Source organism: Salvia hispanica, chromosome 6 (assembly GCF_029641045.1).
Source record: "Salvia hispanica isolate PSC_SH4W2 chromosome 6, Shi_PSC_v1, whole genome shotgun sequence".
Taxonomy (NCBI): Eukaryota; Viridiplantae; Streptophyta; class Magnoliopsida; order Lamiales; family Lamiaceae; genus Salvia; species Salvia hispanica.
The window spans coordinates 13,708,917-13,730,715 of NC_142697.1; the positions used below are offsets into that span (position 1 = coordinate 13,708,917).

Here is a 21,799-nt window from a genome sequence, read left to right on the forward strand (position 1 = left end):
CTAAATTCTATAAATGTGTAGATAGTTTGAATTATTTTACTTGTAGGGTGTTTATTATTAGAAGAATAGAGAGAATAAAAAATGAAAGAAGAATTAAAGATTTTCTGTAATTTGAAATTTGTATAAAAATGTAACATTATTTACCCGATTAATATTAAATCAATTAGACAAGGGTGTTAAATTAATCATCTTAATTAAATGACTCTAATTTGATTATTGTTTTAATTTATATATATAAAAAAGAGTGAACAACAAAAATGATACCTGATCTTTCACGTTCGCACATAAATGATACCTGATCTTTATTTTATATCGTTTTTGGTACTTATAAATCACATTTTTGGTACCTGATAAGAGTAAATCAAAGCAATATAAGAGTACTTCGTAAAATAGTTTCTTCCTTTCAAACTACCTTTGATGAACCACCAATATTCATTATGAGGTTAATTCTGTGTAAAGTAGACAGAATTGAAATGAGTGAAATAATACATCATATTCAGTACAAACAATATATATAATACTGTTCATTAAGAAACTAGAGTAGATAGAACAAAATAAATGTAGGCAAGTTCAAACATGAAGAATGAAATTCTTGAGAATAGGATACAAGGCATGGGCAAAGGAATGGTGATAGAACTCAATCCCATGATAGCCTCCCTCTCTAAAGTCTTCCACCACCATCACACCTTTCTCTCTCAACAATTTCACCAACTCCCTTTGGCGATCAATCAAGGGATCACCTTCATAGCCAGTCACCAAAATCCTCCACCCCTCACTCACAATCTTATCCACCTCCATTAACCCCTTAACAGGATTCGAGAATTCATGGTCACGATTAGCCCCAATCGGCAGCGCCAGATCCCACAGTATATCACTCATATATAACGGGATCGTCTTATTCTCTGCCAGCCGGATCTCCGAAGCCGTCCGCTCCACGCCGCCCAGGAACGGCTGGTGCAGGATCAGCCCTAGGATCCTCAACGGCGCCACCTCCTCCACGCGCCGCGACACCTGCAGTCCCACGTGCAGCGCTATGTTCCCGCCCGCGCTGTTGCCCATGATGTAGCAGTTGGAGAAGTCGGCGTGGTCGGTCAGCCACTCGTCGCCGGATTTGACCCACCGCAGCGCCTCCATGCAGTCGTCGTAGGCGGCGGGGAGGCGGTGCTCCGGCGCGTTGCGGTACTCGACCGACACCATGAGCGCGCCGAGGTGGAGGGCGATCTCGGAGCAGAAGCTCTGGAAGAGGGTTGAGGCTGCGCTGGCCACGACGAAGCCTCCGCCGTGGAAGAAGAGTATGAGGGGAAGCTTGGTGGAGGATTGGAGCTGGGATCGGGGGAGATAGAGGCGGGCCCACGTGTTGTGGTGTGGGTTGATGGGGACGTCCTTGGTGAGGATGGGAACTGAGATTGGTGGATCGGGGCAGGCCGGCGTCTCATCAACTATTGGGCCGATTCGTGTGATGGAGCCGTCGGAGTTCTTTATGAGGCCCAGACCGGCATAAGGATCGGAAATGGCTTGCGTTTCTGACATTGTTACTTTGTTGGAGCTTTATTCTAGTCGAGAGATAAAATATGTAACATGTTAGTACTTATTATGTTAATCATCCTGCACAGCCGTTTGTGCAATTAATTGGTTAATATAATAATCTTATAATTTCTGTTAGCATCCCAAACTTGAATTTTACTCCTACCGGTCATAACTCATAACCAAACAATTTTGAAATTTCTAAATATTCCACTAGTCATTAAAGTTAAAAGTCAGATGATATCTAACACCTAATACGTACACTAAGCATAGATGTTCACGTCAATGCCAGAAATGAATTTAATTCTGTCATATATTGCTGTTCGGTGCCCAAGTAATTATACAAGCTTGAGGTCATAAATGTTGACTTTCAAATATTAGGCAAAGCATGGTCTTTATTTTTGCATTGAAGAAATGAAATTAAAGTTAACCAAATTACCCCTCATTTTTACCGCATTCCATTTCTTTCTTCCCTATAGCAGGAGGTGTCGTTTGTCTTACCACCAGTTTGATAGGTCGAAGGTAGGTTGCCTGTGGTTGTCTTTCATGTATTTCACGAGTCTCATAACGTGCGTCTTAATCCCCTCAGTTTATGAACAAGGTGGGTACTACACTGGTGAAGCAATTACCTCTTCGATTTTTCAAAGGTAGGTAATGACTGTCCACTTTGCCTAAGAGAATTTGTTCTATTTGAATGGGCATTTGAGCATTTGTTAACACAATTACAAACGTTTCAAGTCTACACAGATTCGTCCTTGGTTGACAATTTATAAGCCCGAACACGCAACTGGGAGCCGTCTTACCCCCGATAAGAATCAATAATCTTATTAGTGTGGAAAGTGTATAATCTGAAATGAAACCATATAATCCTTATGTTTCAGATTAGTTAATCAGATTCATATTTAAATGCTCAATCTCTGTTAATTTGGAAAGAAAAATATTTGAGGAGGCTCTCTTTGCATAATAAACATGTACTATAAGTCTATAACCTCTTCCTACTATTTGTTTCATGCTAGAGCTCAATCGCGGTGTCCATGCGTGGATCACACATGTGCTCTTTTGTAATCATTGTTTAGACACCAGCAGTCACCACATTTGTTTATCTCTCCTTTTCCTTCTCCCAGATCTCTGTCTTTCTCCTTCTCATTTTTTGAGAGAGCAAATTTTTATTCCTCTCTAGTCTTTCCTTCAATGATGCTGCTAGATCTTTAGGGTTTCATTTACCTATCAAATGGAATGTCTTAAATTGCTAATTCATTAACATTGTGTATTAAAAATATTAAAAATATCAATATAAACTTAAGTCGATATGTTAATATATTGTGTTAATATATTAATATTTAAATATCAATAAATTTTATTAAAATGTCAACACAAATATGTGTTGACATTTTAATGTGACCGTGAACATTTTTATACCTTACGTTGATAAGTTAGCAAATTAAAAATTTAAGAAAAGGTAGCATTATAATGCACCCTCTATCAAAGAGTGTCTTTTAAATACTGCAAAGTACTATAATTGAGATATTAATGTAGACAGAAGGCCAATTCAATGAATATTAAAATGGTTTAATTCGTTTTTATTTAAGTTTCACAACCTTTTAGCTACACATTAATATGTTATTAACTCAAATTTAGATTTTATTTAATTTTTAAATTTTTTTTGTTTTTACAAAGCCTAATATCGTTCAAGTTAGGTTTTTATACAGTACTCCCTCTGTCCCACTTTAGGAGTCCCGGTTTATCATTTTTTAGTGTCCCGCTTTAGGAGTTTCGATTGGAATATTTCATAAATGGTATTAGGCCACATATTCCACTAACTTTTTTCCACACATTTTATTATAAAACTAATATAAAAAAGTAGGACCCACATTCCACTATCTTTTTTCACCAATTTTCCTTCATATTTCTTAAAACCCGAGTCAAACTCAATCGGGACTCCTAAAGTGAGACGAATGGAGTATTTTTTTAAATGTGAGAGGGATTATATATTTTCTAAAACTCTTTATCTTTTAGCTATCACATTTATATGTTATTAACTCTAATTTACATTTTATTAAATGGTTTTTTTATTTTTTTTACAAAGCCTAATATCTTTCAGGTTAAGTTTTTATACTTCTTTTTAATGTGGGATGGATTATATCTTTTTTAAACTCTTAAATGATATATAAACGGAATAAATATCATGCAATAAAAGAAAGGTCTTTATCATTATTCTGTTTTTTTTGGGGGAACATGTATTTAGTGCAGGCACCCCATCTCTCTCTCTCTCTCTCTAAATACCCCTCTTCATTTAACAGTTAATCACTCACTCGTCATCTTCTATTCAGCAGCATTTATCGGTTTATATTTTATAGTTATCAGTTCGATTATTAGGTAGTTTTCTACTTTCCATTCTTTTTCTCACCATTTTCTGTGGTAAGTTGTAACACCCCTGATTATCCAAACCCCCCCCCCCAAAAAAAATATATATATAATCCATATATGTTAAATGACAACCAATTAAAAACATTTTCTCATGTCGTTTAGACCAACACTATGCTCAAATATCAATAGCAGACTTGAATAATACTATATATATCAACAGTTAATAGTATCCTTACAATTATTCGTGTGTATCACATGATCATCATTACGCAACATCCCGTCTTGTTACATTGTTACCAAACTGTTGCACCACAAAACATCATAATTCTTTTTAATTACTTAATTACAAGATACGTATTTTCGTATTGTCACTTAATTTATTCAATTACCAATTATTATTTATTCACACTAATTTTAAACTAACAAGCATAATACTTCCCATAGTATGTCTTACGTCTTATTTCCGTATCCAAAGTCATACATTCAATCATTTATAACTTTTATCACATTCATTTCCACATAACTCAACAGACAATATCAGACATCATCACATTTCAAAGCGTATATAACAACCCCCAACATTCTCACGTATCAAAACATATATAGGTCCATTAAGTGTTTAGTGATAGACTCGGGTACGCGGACAGATCAGAAACAAAATCAGATTTTTGTCCTCGAGAGTACTCTGCACAGACCATCCATTTAGGATGCAGACAGATAATCAAACCACCCATTTAGTGTGCAGACAGATAATGATCAGATATCAGACGATCCTCGCTTCGGTTATCCAGAAGACGGGTTATTACAGATAATGCAGAACTGATGTCCTATGGCATGCCAATTGTACCGAATGTAATCGACCAAGCTCGGGGCATCATGTCAGTTTTCATGCTCACTCGCCATTCCATCTCATTTCCAATTCATTCGTAAATTAAATTCTCAATAATTTACATTGACATCCATATTCGTTCTAAATCATGTTTTCACATCGTATCATCTAAATATATTCATTTATTATCTTAATTTAACTTGTGCTTTCCAATAATATTCTAATTAACTTTATAGTTTAACTTTTCTCCTTCAATCAATCCTTACAAAAATCATGACAAACATTATTGCAAGTATAGAATTCATTTCTATAGTCAGTTCTCACAATTCAATCCTTTCCGCTCTATAATTAGTTTTCCAAAATATACTAAATCATTACCAATAATTAAAATAAAATTTCATTTAGCATTATATCTCCCCTAAATCACGTATATGTATTCAAATTCATCAAATGAAATCCCCAACATATAGTTCTTTATAAAGATTAATTTTCGGTCATCATGTAATATAGTTAAAACATTTTCAGTTCCTAAACCAACCACAAAACATACTTTTAATATCCTAAAATCACATATAATTCATATCAAGAGACAAATCACATGCTTAATCATTCTTAATATTTTCGAAAATCCTATAAGACTCATGAATTCATAAATTACTTATATATAAAAATAGGTTAGATAGATAGAATTACCTTGATTAACCCTCTGATGGAACGATTTCTTTGACAAAACGATGCAAAACTAGTGAGAGAAATGGAGAAAATGCCTAAGGAGTTCAAGGGATGGCTGTCGATATTTGTCTCCCAGAAGGTGGGGAAAAAAAGTGCGTTCTTAGGTATTTTAATATGGTGTCTTATGACTTATTTTATTTGTTGCAAAAATATTGTGCCATTTGGCAACAAATTAATCATTTAATTCTAGAATCCTCTACTATTGTCTAGACTTAAAAAGAAGCTAGATGACCCTCTCTCAAACCCGAATGACTCGGCCCTTCACAATTTAGGTAGATAAATTGGTTTATTTTACGTGACTAGTTTTACCACCCGTGCTATGCACGGTCCATAAAATTTTCAAGAAATATGAAAATATATTTATCATGAATTAAACGAAATTAAAAAGTATGTAAACATAATGAAAAAATTATTGAAAAATCATGTATATAAACTTCTGCATGTAGACCTTGTATTGATAAGATTGTAATGATTTAAAAAAAAAAATTATACTTCTGCATGTATCAATCTATCAACATATTGTAATGAAATGAAATGAGGGAAACAAACAGAAATATTTTGAGTGTATACGATATACACACATAATAAATAAAACTATTTGAAAAAATAAACTGTTTCACACATCTTATCAACAAAATAGTACTCCCTCCATCCCACAAAAGATGTCACACTTGTGGGACAACATGCGATTTTAGGAGGTTTTGTTTTGTGTGTTAAATGGAGAGAGAAAATATAATTTTAATATGCATGTGAGAGAGAACTTTTCCAAAAAGGGAAATGTGACATCTTTTGTAGGACAACTAAAAAGGAAAGTGTGACATCTTTTGTGGGACGGAAGGAGTAACAAACATCTCTCTAAGACCAATAACTTATACATTTTGAAACACTTCTTTATACACAACATTAAAAGTTGAATCACATCTACTATCATTCTCATCTCCACAAACTAAAATCTTCAAACCTTTACGACTTGTCACTCTAGATATAGCAATATTAAGTTGTCCATGACTAAACACCAATTTTTTCAAAAATAATCCAACAAAGGGAATATCTTGGAACCTTGGGTTTATTAGGTTTGCCAAGACGTTCTTCATACCAAAAATCGCACCACAATGTGAACAGGAGCACAAAGCATCACCAATATCCCAATAATCTATATATAGAAAAAATAATTAATTTAATTCAGTTGCAATAAAATAATATTTTATTAAAGAACTAAACAAATTAATAAAAGGGAATAATCAACATGATAACAAATTGATACTAACACAATCTAAATAATGATAGAAATATACCTCCAGAAACAAATTTAATTCAGTCGCATTAAAAATAATATTTTATTAAAGAACTAAACTAATTAATAAAAGAGAATATTCAAATTGATAACAAATTGATACTAACACAATCTAAATAATGATAATTATATAGAGACTATTAAAATAATTATGTTTTGTAGTTTTATATAAATATGGAAAAAAAATTATGTTCATTTTATCATATACATTGTATATCATGTAAAATGAAATTTAAATTATTTAATTTTTTTGCCTTTTTTAAGTATTTTATTTATTAAGATAAGATAAGATGAATTCTACAATGTTTTAATGTATAATATTTTGGTGTCATTACGAATCATATGATTATATTTCTATTTAGTTTTTGTTGAACTATTCTATTTGCATTTGTTAGAACAGTTTGTTGAAATTTTTAATCTTAATAATAATTAAACTTATTTTGTATGTATTTAATATAAGCAAATTATCGATTATTTATTCATTAATATTGTCGTACAAATAAATCATCCATTCATTTGATTTCAATCAGTCAATGTATGTGTTAGTCTCAATCCTTTCGAAGTTCAATACCCGTCCGTCCACGAAATTTAGGATACATTGTGAAATGATATGAATTTTAATGTGAAATTGGTAAAATAAAAGATAAGAAAAAAAAGTAAGGGAGAATTAGTGTTAGTGGAATGTGGAGTCCATATTATTAGTAAGAGAGAAGGAAAAAAAATAAGAAAGAAGTTGTTGAAAACTTTCCCTTTTTAAATGTTCTCTATTTTTTTTAGACGGATGAAAAATTAAAAATACCATCCTTAATACTTAAGATAGTGATTTTGTCCTTTATTATACTCCCTCCATGCCACCACGAACAATTTGCATTTCTTTTTTGGAACGTTCAATGTAAAATGAGTCATTTTCCCTTTTAAAAAAATACTAACACATTTTCTCTCTCTTATTTTATTTTATCTTCAATTTTTTCTACTTTATTTTCTCTCATACTTAATTAACTCTTTGTAAAGTAGACAATTAAATACATCATACTCCGTATTCATCATTAGCTTTAGAGCATCCGCAATGGGCGGCTAGCGACCGGCTAGCCGATTCGTCGCGCTAGCCGAACCATTGCAATCGGCGAGGACGAAATCGGTGAGCGGATCGGCGTGGGCTCGCCGATCGCTCGTCGCTGGCCGAAGCGCTGGCCGATCGGCTAGCCGCCATTGTGGCGACCCGATCGGCCAGCGATCGGCCAGCGCCGAATTTTGTTTTTGTTTTTAATTCTTTTTTTTAATTCTTTTTTTTTTTTTAATTTAATTCTTTTTTTTAATTTTTGAAAAACTATATAAACGCGATTTTCTCTATCTCTAAATTTCTGTACAAGAGCAACATCTAGCGATGGACAACAACAACTAGCCCAATACAAAATTAAGACCTAAAACAAAATTAGCGAGACCCCCGTTCGGCTAGCGGCAAACTATAACAGATTCAAGGTGGCTCGTGTGTGGAAGTCCAGATTTTTTTTATTATGTTATTTTTATGATTTTTAGTTAATGTACTTTTTTTTATTTAAATAAAATTAATGAATTTTCCCGTATATATCTCGTAAATTTAATTTCGTATTTTAATCGTAATTTTAATTCCGTAAATGTAGTATATTTTGAATTATTTTTATTGCGGCTGGCCTATGGCTGGCCTAAATCTGATGTGGCAGGTGGATTTTTTAGTGTTGCTGACGTGGCAGGGGAGAGAATGGCTAGACTATTGCTGGCCTATGGCTGGCCTAAGCACCATTGCGGATGCTCTTATACTGTTTTACTATGACACTGTAGTAGATAGAACAAAAGTAAATGTAGAAAAGTTCAAACATCAAGAATGAAACTCTTCAAAACAGGATACAAGGCAAGAGCAAAGGAATGGTCATAGAACTCAGTCCCATGATAGCCTCCCTCTCTAAAGTCTTCCACCACCATCACACCTTTCTCTCTCAACAATTTCACCAACTCCCTTTGGCGATCAATCAAGGGATCACCTTCATAGCCAGTCACCAAAATCCTCCACCCCTCACTCACAATCTTATCCACCTCCATTAATCCCTTAACAGGATTCGAGAATTCATGGTCACGATTAGCCCCAATCGGCAGCGCCAGATCCCAACCTATATCAGTCATATATAACGGGATTATCTCATTCTCCGCCAGCCGGATCTCCGACGCCGTCCGCTCCACCCCGCCAAAGAACGGCTGGTGCAGGATCAGCCCTCGGATCCTCACCGGCGCCACCTCCTCCACGCGCCGCGAAGCCTGCAGCCCCACGCGCAGCGCTATGTTCCCGCCCGCGCTGTTGCCCATGATGTAGCAGTTGGAGAGGTCGGCGTGGTCGGTGATCCACTCGTCGCCGGATTTGAGCCATAACAGGGCCTCCATGCAGTCGTCGTAGGCTGCGGGGAGGCGGTGCTCCGGTGCGTTGCGGTAGTCGACCGACACCATGAGCGCGTGGAGGTGGAGGGTGATCTCGGAGCAGAAGGTCTGGAAGAAGGATGAGGCTGCGCTGGCCACGGTGAAGCCTCCGCCGTGGAAGAAGAGTATGAGTGGAAGCTTGGTGGAGGATTGGAGTTGGGATCGGGGGAGATAGAGACGGGCCCACGTGTTGTTTTGTGGATTGATAGGGACGTCCTTGGTGAGGATGGGAACTGAGAGAGGTGGATCGGGGCAGGCCGGCATGTCAGGAACTATTGGGCCGATGCGTGTGATGGAGCCATCGGAGTTTTTCCTGAGGCCCATCTTGGCGTAAGGATCGGAATCGGAAATGGCATGGGTTTCTGACATTGTTAGTGTCAACTTGCAGGGGTTATCTTATCCTCTAGTCGACGGATGGGAATAAATGAATGAGGATGAGATTATGAGGGTGAAGGTGAGAACTATATATATGTGATTAATTATGTAGTTGGAATATTTTGGGCTCGGGAACCAAGCACATGCAGTCGTGGAATGGGATTGGCAGCCAAGTAAATTAATATAGACATGGGAACCAAGCAAAAATGCAGTCGAGATTGGCAGCCAAGTAAATGAATACCCCATATACTTAAATACTCCCTTCCATAAATATCTTATTTTATTTTTGATAAATGTAATCCACATTTTACTATTTACTACTCTCTCCGTCCCCAAAAAATATGCACTTTATTCATCACAAATTTTTATGTAGAGTTAGTAAAGTAAGAGAAAGGTAGAGAAAAAAAGTAAATAAAGTATTGTTATTAGAGAATGGGTCTCACCTCATAGGAAATAAGAATAAAATTCCAAAATTGGAAACTGCATATTCTTGTGGGAGACTAAAATTAGAAACTGCATATTCCGGGAGATAAATGGATTAATGATATCACAGTTTTACACATTGAAAGAGAAATTTCAAACAAAAAATGAAAATGAGACCTCTTCAAAGATACATGTCGACTCGTCCAAAGTATTATCTAGTGTCTGGTAAAAATTTAGTGTGTTAACTAGATAGATAAAAAAAAGTAGGAGAAAGTGAGAAAAATTGTTCATTATTACTATATATGGAAGTGACTCAATTATGAAGGAACTTTCCAAAATAGATAAATAACTCAACTATTAAGGAACGGATATAGTATTTTTTATTTTATATATTTTTTTTTAATTTCAGGCCCAACTTGTTTAAATTTCTGTTTCCATCACTCGTTATTACTTTGACTCAACGTGTTGGAGCTCTATTCTAGTCGAGAGATGAGATAAATACATGTGAATCATCCTGCACAGCCGTTTGTGCAATTAATTTGGTTAATATAATAATCTTATAATTTTGCTTAGCATTCTAATGCTGAATTTTTAAACCCCCCAGTCATAACTCATAACCAAACAATTTTGAAATTCCTAAATACTTAATAAATGGTTAAGTCAAAAATTCAAAAGGCATTAAAGTTAAATCAAATAATTAGTCCAAAGTTAGGAGATAGCTAAGAGCAACTCCAAGGGAAAAAGGTAAATGAAAAAGGTATATCATGCTTATACCTTCTCAAAAAGTGCAATATATCTTTCTAAAAAGCAATCAACTCCAAGGATAAAAGGTATATAGAAAGGTATATCATTTAAAAATAAATAAAATAATAGTACAAGATGCATTAAAAAACATAAAGTGTAATACCTTCTCAAATACCTACCCTCTTGGAGAATGATTTTTTATGAAAAGAAGGTAAATATGGTGGTTATATGATTTTACCTCTCCATTGATGGAGAGGTAACGATACCTCTTCAAAATGGGAAAAGGTATAATACCTTCTCAAATACCTTTCCCCTTGGAGAATGATTTTTCATGAATAAAAGGTAAATATGGTAGTTATATGACTATACCCCTTCATTTACCTCTCCCCTTAGATGTTAAAAAGTCAATAAATTAGGTACCCAAGTCATTCATGATTCTTTCGAGTGGTACAGGTGCCAAATATAGAATGCAACAACAGTTTAACAGTTCGTACAAGAAAAAAGTGACTAGCATGAAAAAGTTAAACGCACAGACACAGAAACAAGATGATATAATGATTGGATCTGCAAATCATTATTTGAAGATTAAGGTACAGATCATACTTTTGGGTGTTGATTCTGGTCTGTTTGTTAAGAGGAGAACCCACTAAAGCAAATCTCCATTCCTCTTCCACCAATCCCTGCGATCAGACATTTGAACCCACAATCTTCTAGCTCTCTAATTACTTTGTCAACCACCGTTGCTGCTAATACTAGGTCATCTAGTCATGGAATTCACTTTTTCACATCGAAGATGTTAAACAAAAATAGGACAAAGCTCTGGATGGTATAGCACATAAAGACGGTGAACAATATAGCTGATCAAACAATGAAAAAGAATAGCACAAGCAAAAAGGATACGGGTAGGTAGTAGTGTGAGAACACAGCCTCCTCCACCAGCTCCGGTTAGTTTAGTGGCTAGCTTGTACTTTAACGTAGTTTTGATCACAGTTTCAATGGTGCTATGGCTGACCCCCATGCACTGGAGTAATCCCTGATTCATCTCCATCAGTTCCCCTAGTTTTTCCTCTTTCTCAGTTATAGCAAGATCATCAGAAACTGGTGACTGGATGATGCCAACCACCTCATTGCTGATCGAATCAACAGCTTTAAAAACAGAGGTCATGGCACTACCATGCCTAGCTGCCCTTTCTGACACACCAGCCACCAATGCTCTTGTATTTCTTCCAACTTTCGTGTTAGTAACGAGCATCTTCAAAGGCATATTTGTTTTGATATGTGTGAGTTCGCCAGACCTAAATTTTACTATGTTCCCTGTAATAAATTTTGTCAGCTGAAATAGTCCAAGAAAAATTTCCCAATGTAGCAAGTATTTACCGTACTTCAAAACCATTATGAGGTGCTTAAGTTCCTTTTAATATGTAGTTTGTAAACTTCACATTGTTTGGATGTTTACCTAATAAGGAAGCAGATCTCATATACAATCAGATGTTACAAGTCTTTTTTTTAGCTATGAAAACATGTGTAACAAATAAATCATCCATTCATTTGACTTCTATCAGTCTATGCATGCCAGTTTCAATCCTTTCGAAGTTCAAATATTAAAAATACTACTATCACATATCCCATCGTTAATACTTCAGATAGTGATTTCGCCATTTATTATACTACATCCATGCCACCATAAGTGATTTGCATTCCTTTTTTGAACGTCCCAACCTAAAATGAGTCATTTCCCCTTTTAGAAAAAAATACTACTACCTCTGTCACTGAAAATTTGATACAGTTTACTATTTCGGTCCGTCCCTGAAAATTTGATACACTTCACTTTTACCATTTTTGGTAGTGGACCCTATATTCCACTAACTCATTCATACTCACATTTTATTATAAAATTAATACTTTAAAAGTAGGACCCACATCCCACCAACTTTTTCAACTCACTTTCCATTACATTTCTTAAAACCCGTGTCGGGTCAAAGTATATCAAATTTTGGGGGACGGAGGTAGTACCATATTTCCTCCTCTTACTTTATTCTATATTCACTTTTCTACTTTATTTTCTGATTTTCTCTCATACTTACTGTCTCTCCACTTAAATCTTTAAATATCATTCTCTTAAATCTCGTGCCCAAAAGAAAAGCCTTGTTTATGGCAGGACTGAGGGAGTATATATTTATCACAATAAACATTTCAAGCAGTTTGACTGAATACATAGACACTAATCACATTCTGTACCTAAGACAACAATCAATCAATTGCTTCTTCAATACCAAGTTCTTTACCATCTTAGTGCTGAAGGGGTTATAAAGATTGAGGATATAAAAAGGAGAATGTTTACATACCAAAGGTGCTTACTGTATTGTCTATACCAGATGGCCTCCCATGGATCATCTTTTCACCTTCAAATGCCCATTTGTTTACCAGATCTAGTTCACTCTCCCCAAATGTTTGCCAACCTTGATGGCTAAAATCAAGTTTTGAAGAATCAGATAGTGAAAGGAGGGCAGCAGACAGTGCAACACAAAGGGCAGCAGATGAACCCAAGCCAGAACCTAATGGTAGCTCAGAAGTCACAGCAACTTTAGCTGGCTTATCGCTGATAACGAAAAAAAATGCAAGTAAATAAGATGCAGCAAATTCATGCTTAGAATAAGTATTAGAAACATTATAGAGCTCATTTGCACACCCATGAATTGATGTATATAGCCAAAGGAAAGCTGAAATTCCTGAAGCAAGTCCAAGCTTAGCATCTGCTAAATTTAGTTCTTCAACTAATGAAGCAATTGCTTTTGAGGTCTCTAATGAACACGATGAAGGTGAGGAAGCAGACTTGATGCCCAGTTCAGGCAGAACTTCCTTAAGCTTTCCAACTGGCCAAGAAAATTCCAAGTCCACATCCTTGAGCTGGAGTTTTAGTGCATCGTTGTTATCTAGAATAAGTATTTGAAACGTGAGAGAGGGAAAACATAAAAACTACTAGCATATAGTTATATCATCAAAATAGAACAATAGGTAAGCTGTTAAAAGCACTATATCAGAGAGCTGGATTCCATAATGGTGATACATATCTTTCAGCTATATCGATCGTGTACTTCCTCCGTGAATCAATATATTCATAAGGAACAGACCGAACTTCAGATATACAGTTCATCAACTGATTGATTAGGAATTAGAACTTTAATCATAAATAAACGAGGAAGCTCCAAACAAAGCTTAATGTAGATTGTGAAATTGATCATGTATAGCAACTAAGCACTGAGCTAATTTCCCCCAGTTACGGCCGCGTAAACCCCCAGCAAACACAACGTATGAGTTTAACGAAATAATCAAATTAAAAACGAAGGAAAATCAATCCGAAACGAACATTTAATAAACATTGGAAGAAGTAAATTAAAGTACCGTGGGGAGTGGGGAAGCGAAGGGAAACATAAGTGTAGAGATCGAGGGCGGCGGCGACGGCGGTGGATCCGTGAACAACGGCGTGCTCGCCGGCGAGAATGATTTTCCCAGGCGCTCTGGCTCTGACCTCCATGGCCATGGCGCTCTTTTAGGATGAATCGCCTCACCTCACCTAGGGATTTATTTAGCAGCAATGAGTGTGTGAATCAGTGAATGGCGGGCGGGCTGACAATGGCGGAGAATTCCAACTTTGAATGAGACCCCTTCTGGGTAGGTGGGGTTTGCTCTCACTTTATTAGGCGATCAATTCCTCAATCTCATTTCCACAAATCTTGAATCACATTTTTCGCATGAATCACACCCATATACCATAACAGGACAGGAGGAGCTCCCACTCATTACTCACAAGTCATAACTCATTTTGGCATTTTGCAATTCAAATCAAATTACAATTTCATTTTTGTATTATCTTTTTAATCTATTCTAAATACTACTTCCTCCGTCACGACACGTTTTTCTTTTTAGTTTGTTCCAACTAAGATGACACATTTTCTTTTACACTCAACCACTCTTTCTTACTCCTATTAAAATATTCATCTTTCTTTCTTTCTCTATATTAATACTTACATCCACCCTTTCTCTCTCCAATTAAACACTTTAACCCACAACTCCTAAAATCTCGTGCGACTAAGAAATGTGTCATCTTAGCCGGGACGGTGGGAGTAGTATGGAGTATATAAAAAATTTCATGATTAATAAATTAAAATTGAAACTTCTAAAATTACTAAATTAAAATGAGTAAAGGTCAAAAGTTGGTCCTAAACATATAGCCCAAATACGAATTTGGTCTAAAACATTCACTTTTTGAAAATCGGGTCTAGAACATTTGGAATCGTTATCGAAGTGGTCCTAAACATTTGAAATCGTTATCGAAGTGGTCCTTTTCCGTAAAAAATTAACTGTCAAAGCCTAATTACTGATATTTTATCTAAATTAATATACTAACGCATAATTAATTAAACAAAATTAAATATAAAATTAATAAAATGCTAAGAAATTTCAAAATCGACTATTTATCCCTCTTCTTCCTTCTCTTCCATCTCTCCTTCTCTCCGGCGCTCAACGTCGTCGCGTCTTTCTCTCTCTGCTCGCTCCTCCACAAATCGCTGTCATCGTGTTTCTCCGCATTGCTGCTGTCCGAGATCAAAACCCTCATTCCTTTCGGTCCTCATCTCTCTCTTAGTTTTCTTTCTCGGCGGTCCGGCGTTGTTATCTCCGTTGATGTTGTCGCTATTGCCGGAAGATGGTTTCGCTTCCGTCGCCTCTGCCTACTCGTTGTTAGTCGAGCAGTGTTGCTACTCCATGACCTCATCGTCGCTGCTCTTGCCTCGGTCCAACCCATTGTCATCTTCTCTCCGTCCAGCTCAACCATCAATGCCCTCTCTTCTCTCCCTTCTTCTTAATCAATCTTACTCAAATTTATATTTTTTTCTAATCAATTTCTGTAACCTTAACTGTCCTCCGCTGCTCAACAATTCAATCTCTCTCCCCTTTAAATTTCTGCCACGGTACTTCCATACGTGTAGAGATGTTTGTGGTCAGTTTTGGAATTTCTTAGCATTTTATTTATTTTATATTTAATTTTGTTTAATTAATTAAGTTAAAAAAAATCATTAATTACTAATTAGGCGTTGACCGTTAGTTTTTTATGGAAATGGACCACATCGATAACGATTTCAAATGTTTACGACCACTTCGATAACGATTTCAAATATTCTAGACCCGATTTTCAAAAAGTGAATGTTTTGGACCAAATTCGTATTCTGACTATATGTTTAGGATCAATTTTGAGCTTTACTCGATTTAAATTGAACAATACATTTTTGTACCACATTTTTGTACTCCCTCCGTCCCACAAAAAATGTTACACTTTCTTTTTTAGTTTGTCCCACAAAAGATGTCACATTTTCTTTTTTGGAAAAAGTTCTTTCTCACATGAATATAAAAATTATATTTTCTCTCTCCATTTAACACACAAACAAAACCTTGTGTGTTTTTATATGCCTATTTTAGCTTGGGTTTTCCGAACGTCGGCGAATATTCTTGCCACAATTTTCGTCTCCTCAATCGTGTGTTTTTATATGCCTATTTTAGCTGCTTTCCTTTTTCTTCCGGCAAAGTTCTAGGGGTTCCATATCAGAGACTTCGTAGTCATTCACATTCACTCCCAACAACTAAAATGGATTGTTGTTTGATCCTGTCAACGGATAAGACATGATATCATTCGTCGCATCCTTTCAATTAGTTGGTTCAGTCAGATCTCTGCCATTTTGCTAAACATAATTTTCAAACTAATTTGAAGATTTTTTTCAAGAACAAAATTGCTCTCTACCATTTTGCTGAACATAATTTTCAAACTAATTGAAAATTTTCCGAGAACGAAATTGTTAAAATCGAGAATGTTAAAATAGTTTTCTTTAATGTACTGGGTTGGATCATTTTTAAGCTGACGGCATCTATAGTTACCGGACAATTAGAAAAAAGAGATTAATTGCTAATTAATATACATTATTTTAATTTAAATACCAATACTTATTACCACGGCCATTTTGTTCCCAAATAGCACACTTGAATTGAATGAGTATATGAATATCCACACTTTGATTAGTTCGTACCCGTATGTACCACAAAAAATGATCAGACTTTTCTTTTGGGTTTTCCAATTAAAATGATAATTGCTAAAATTAGAAATATATTTATTTTTATTTTATTTCTTCTTTCTTACATAACTTTTTCCACTTAACACACAAAATAAAGATGCATAAAATTACGTGTCGTCCAAGCAATAGGTCATCTTTCTTAGTGCGGAGAGAGTAATAAATAATTTAAAGAACTTTGCCGACTTCACCAAAATATAGAAGTAAGAGCATCTCCAATGGAAGCTAGCCAGCCAGCTAGCCGACCATTGCGACCGGCCAGCACGATTTCGGCAAGAAAACCGGCTAGCTCACACCGATTCACGCGACCGGCTAGCCTCCATTGCAGCCTCCAAAATCGGCTAGCGACCGGCTAACTGTTTTTTATATATTTTTTAGGTATTTTAATTAATTATGTAATTTTTTTTGTATTTTAATTTATTATGTAACTTTTTGTATTTTAATTAATTATGTGATTTTTTTTAGGATGTAGTACTTTTTTTTAATTTAAATAAAATTATTGCATTTTTCCGTATCTGTGTCGTAAATTTAATTCCGTATTTTGCGTGATTGTAATTTATTTATTTTTTATAATTTTGTTTATTGTGGCTAGTCTTAATGTTAGTCCAGTTTCTTATCGTGATGATGTGACAGGAGGAGTTTCTAGTCCTACATGATGTGGCAAAGAGTATTTGGCTAGGCTATTGCTAGCCTATTGCTGGGCTATAGCCATTGGAGATGCTCTAATAAATAATTTGATCATTCATTTTTATCTTCAGATTTGTGTTAGAATACCAAGTGTTGTATAGATAGTATTGGACTAATCGAGTCATATTCTAATGCTTATAGCACCCTAATCCAAAATCAAGATCAAATCTTCATCCTTAGATTTTAAAATGAGTGGATGAGATTAAATCTTACGAATCTCAATAAATAGTAGACAAAATATCAACGAAAGGGTAATATTGTCATTATGTTATCATATGATAATTTTCGTGAATATTTTTTTATATCAACATAGTGTATTACAAATATCAATAATATGACATAAGAATATCAACACTAGTACAAGAAAACATCAACACATATTTATTGAGATTTTTTGATGTATTTGTTAATAAATATCTGGTTATCAACATTTACGAAAACTAAAATAAAAAATATCAAATTTCATCATCCGAACGTCGTCGGAACAATATGCAATTGAGATCCCGTTGGAATCCTTATAAAATTATCTTTAATTTGATATATTTTTTGCAAAAAATAATTTAAATCGAGAGAGTTACGTAAATCTAAAGTTTTAAGATGATTTTAATGAGAGGAAATTGACATTAATACCCTCTAATTTTATTTATTAATTTTCTTAATTAAAAATATAATCCATGTGACATTATTTCGACCACTAGATCTTCTAATCTAATGACTAGGATTTAATTTTAATTTTGAATTACTAATTAGTTAGAAATTCATCACTCCCTGTACTAATCAACTCTGATTACAAATACATGTATTTTAGTATTTATAAAAATAAATTATTTGGTTCGTGAACTAAATGAAATTAAAATATATGTTTAGGGCTGCATGCACTTTTAGGCCCATTAAATTGGCCCCTTAAAGAACTCTGAATATAAAATTGGTTGATGACCAACTGCATGCAGTCAAGTCAACTAATAAAAGTGAGAGATGCATAATTAATTGGTTCCCTCTAATTAATAGTTTAAAATCATTATGAGCAGATAAATGAAAAATTATTGTTGACGCTTCAAAAAAGAAGAGGTCAACGTATAGAAGATTAGTTGCTTATAATTAAAATGAATGACTTAGTACAAGGGGAGGAAAAAATAAGTACTTTAAGAATTTGTTATTGGGATATTCTTATAAAGATGTGTTAGTAGGCATACTAATTTTGCACACAATACGAAAATACGAACCAAACATATAAGAATACAGTAATTTCGTATAAAATCTTATCATGTTAGTATATTTATTGTGTCGACATGATAAGACTAATAAATTCCTATTAAGTTTTATGTTTTGAACAGTCCGGTTGAGTCTAAAGTTGAAAAGCAGGTTTAGTTGGGTTATTTATATTTCAGTATATAACTTGTTTCCATGTATGGTATAGTTTATTTTTAATATTTTGGTATAGACGTGTTTTGAATTTAGAGCGAGAAATTTTTTCCACATAGAAAATGGTTAGTGATCACAAAATCATTGATTTTAGACCTAGTCCAGTTTCACCTCCCACCGAAACTAAACCAACAATCACAGAGTGCAATACATAATTAATACGCCCTCGTACCTAACGAAGATGACTCATTTTTTTTAAGAACGCAAGATTTTACGCAATGTTATTTTATATATTAATTGAAAATTGAATAAAAGTAAATATTATAATGTTTTTATTTTACCAAATGAGTTAACTCGTTGGGTTACTTTACTAAAATAGAGATAATATTATGGAGTAGTCAACTAAATATATTAGTAAATGACCAATACCTTTTCAAAGTAAACCACGATGTATCATGCCTAGTAGTATTTCGATCTTAAACATGAGTCAATGATCAATATAATAGTACACACAAGAGAAAGAATAAGTCGCTTAAAAATACTTTAATTACTTCCTTAATTCGAAACAATTAAAAAAAACTAATTAATCAGTTAATTTCCTGACATAGTTATTATAATATTGATCAATGACAGGATGAACAGCTAACAAATACTTCCACATTTCGAAGATCCGGATGATATATACTATTATTGTTTTGATGATTCTACTATGTATATATATGTACCTTATGTTAAAAATTAAGTTTAATATTCAATTAATAAATTTCATACAAAATTTTGTTTAGTACTATTATTTTTTATACAAACACTATAGTTTCGTGACCTTTTGAGAAATTCACCAAGGATATTTATTTTTCAATCATATGTATATGTGTTGCTTAATTTAAAAATTAATTATAGTTATTTACTATCTTTGTTTGTTGATCTCTGTGTTATTTAATCAATAAGTATATATCTATGAAATAAATTAATTTACAGTTGATAAAAATGGATGGTTAATTTACTTCAGAACTCATTCCCATATAAGTGATCCAAGTCAATATTGTTCATTGAAGTCGAAGCAATATTATGACTCTGAGTTTGAATTGGCTAACTTGATAATGACTTGCACCAATATAATCCAAGTAACTTAAAATTGTCCAAGATTATTGTGCCACATCACTTAATTTAGCTACGTTAACGTGTTCGATTGCTGACCTAAAAGAAAATTGTCGCGAGTAGTATACAATAATTTCTCACCTATACATATAGATAAGATGATTAGTTCGTAAACAAAGTAATAATAGTATATAATTTGAGGGCGTCTCTTTTCTAGTTACATAATAGAAAATATTAGAATTTGTCAAACAAATTCAAAATTAATCAATTCATCAAAATAAATACTTCTTAATAAATTAACTTGAATCGTCTTATCCATTCATTGTATCACGAGTCAAACCTTAATGAATTTTGTGTTAATTAGTCGCTTTTAAGTTTTAACAACGTAACAATAAAGTAAGATTTACAATAATTACGATTTCAAGAACCAATTTCAATGCAACAAAGTAATTTACACAAAACTTTAGAAATTAAATGAGATGCACCATAAATAAAAGTGCAAATAAACAATAAGTCAGATCGTAATCTTAAAAATATGATATGATGATGTACAAACGAAATACGCATCAAAATCAATCATTCTACATAATACTATAACTGATGCCTTCTCTCTTTTTTATCTAAGGAAGTTTTCTGACTTGTTTATATATGTAAATTGATCTTTACATATATTATTAATTAGATATCCAATCGAATACTCTGTAATCATGCATTATAGTAGCTAATTAATTCGTTGACGTGCTTGAACTAACATTATAATTATCATTGTAACTACTGTACTTACTACATATTAAAACAATAAATCAGAATATATAGATTCCTCATAGCAGCAAAATACTTATCATTTGACTTTACTCTGTGTAATCATAGTTGGCCTAATCATTCCCAATAAAACCGGACCTAAGCCAGAAATTTTCGGCGAATTTTAAGGTTGTAATTAAAATGTCATTCAGTTTTCTCGCATTGACCAAGACTAAGTAAACTAATTACCAATTATTCTCTACATTTGTGAGTATGTTTGTAAAATAAAATTATACTATGTCAATACCCGGCCAAAGCGTATGAGATTATGATTACAACATGTTTATTTTAATATGCTTAATTAAGAAATTAATATGAGCTTGATCACAACACGATTCAATGTTAGCTCAATATTATATTAGTTTGGTCATTAAAAAGATAGTACTATTAACTTTTGTTAATAATCTTTACATGATTAGGATAGAATCATCCTATCTTTTACACTTAAACTCAACAAAATAAGTTTCCAATAGGTTATAGGTGCCGATGTTTTGATAAAACGGCAAGGAACTTGTTTAAAAGAGCTCAAAATTAAGTTAATTTAATGAATAAATAAATGAAAATGTTAAATGTCTGGCCCATTTCTAAATCTAGAAAAATCAATTAAAGGGTTCCAAATTACAAGCCGAAACGCGTAAACAAGTGTGAAAGTCATAAGTGTAGTCAATTAATTAAGATTTAAGAGAACGAATTTACACGTGACGTGACACACACATGTGAAATGAAATGGGAAAAAGTATCAACAATTAATCCATAATAGAAATGAATGATGAATTTCGTTTAAGAGTAACACCGGCCTTGGAAATCCATAGAAAAGTTAGGAGCAAATGTTGACTTTTCACTTCATGTGCTTTAGTTTTCAAGTGTTATTCTCCAACTACCATCAATCTAGAGTTGAACAATGGAACTTGATGCCAAAATGGGATACATATACTTACTACATATACACTCTCTGTTTCTTTGAATTTTTTTTTTTTAAATGATACGGATTATTACACA

At 33.9% G+C, this 21,799-nt stretch overlaps 1 protein-coding gene and 2 pseudogenes across 1 annotated transcript; all 3 read right to left on the minus strand.

Annotated features, from left to right (window-relative positions):
* Positions 1–515: 515 nt before the first annotated feature.
* On the minus strand, positions 516–1,601 carry LOC125208022 (carboxylesterase 1 pseudogene; annotated as a pseudogene).
* Positions 1,602–8,583: 6,982 nt separating this feature from the next.
* Positions 8,584–10,824, minus strand: LOC125204719 (carboxylesterase 1 pseudogene; annotated as a pseudogene).
* A 321-nt stretch (positions 10,825–11,145) lies between these two features.
* LOC125204219 (mevalonate kinase-like) lies at positions 11,146–14,532 on the minus strand. The gene is made up of 5 exons (XM_048102813.2): positions 14,136–14,532; positions 13,423–13,666; positions 13,079–13,332; positions 11,634–12,047; positions 11,146–11,485 (listed from the first exon to the last, which is right to left on the minus strand). Exons 1-5 carry the CDS (start codon positions 14,272–14,274, stop codon positions 11,364–11,366), a joined length of 1,173 nt encoding a protein of 390 aa, XP_047958770.1. The 5' UTR covers positions 14,275–14,532; the 3' UTR covers positions 11,146–11,363.
* Positions 14,533–21,799: the final 7,267 nt, after the last annotated feature.

Coding starts and splice junctions, on each gene's coding strand:
- LOC125204219 (XM_048102813.2), bottom strand. CDS start 14,274: ATGGCCATGGAGGTCAGAGCCAGAGCGCCTGGGAAAATCATTCTCGCC. Junction 13,333..13,422: donor CTATATACATCAATTCATGG/GTGTGCAAATGA, acceptor TTTCGTTATCAG/CGATAAGCCAGCTAAAGTTG. Junction 11,486..11,633: donor TCTCACACTACTACCTACCC/GTATCCTTTTTG, acceptor TAGATGACCTAG/TATTAGCAGCAACGGTGGTT.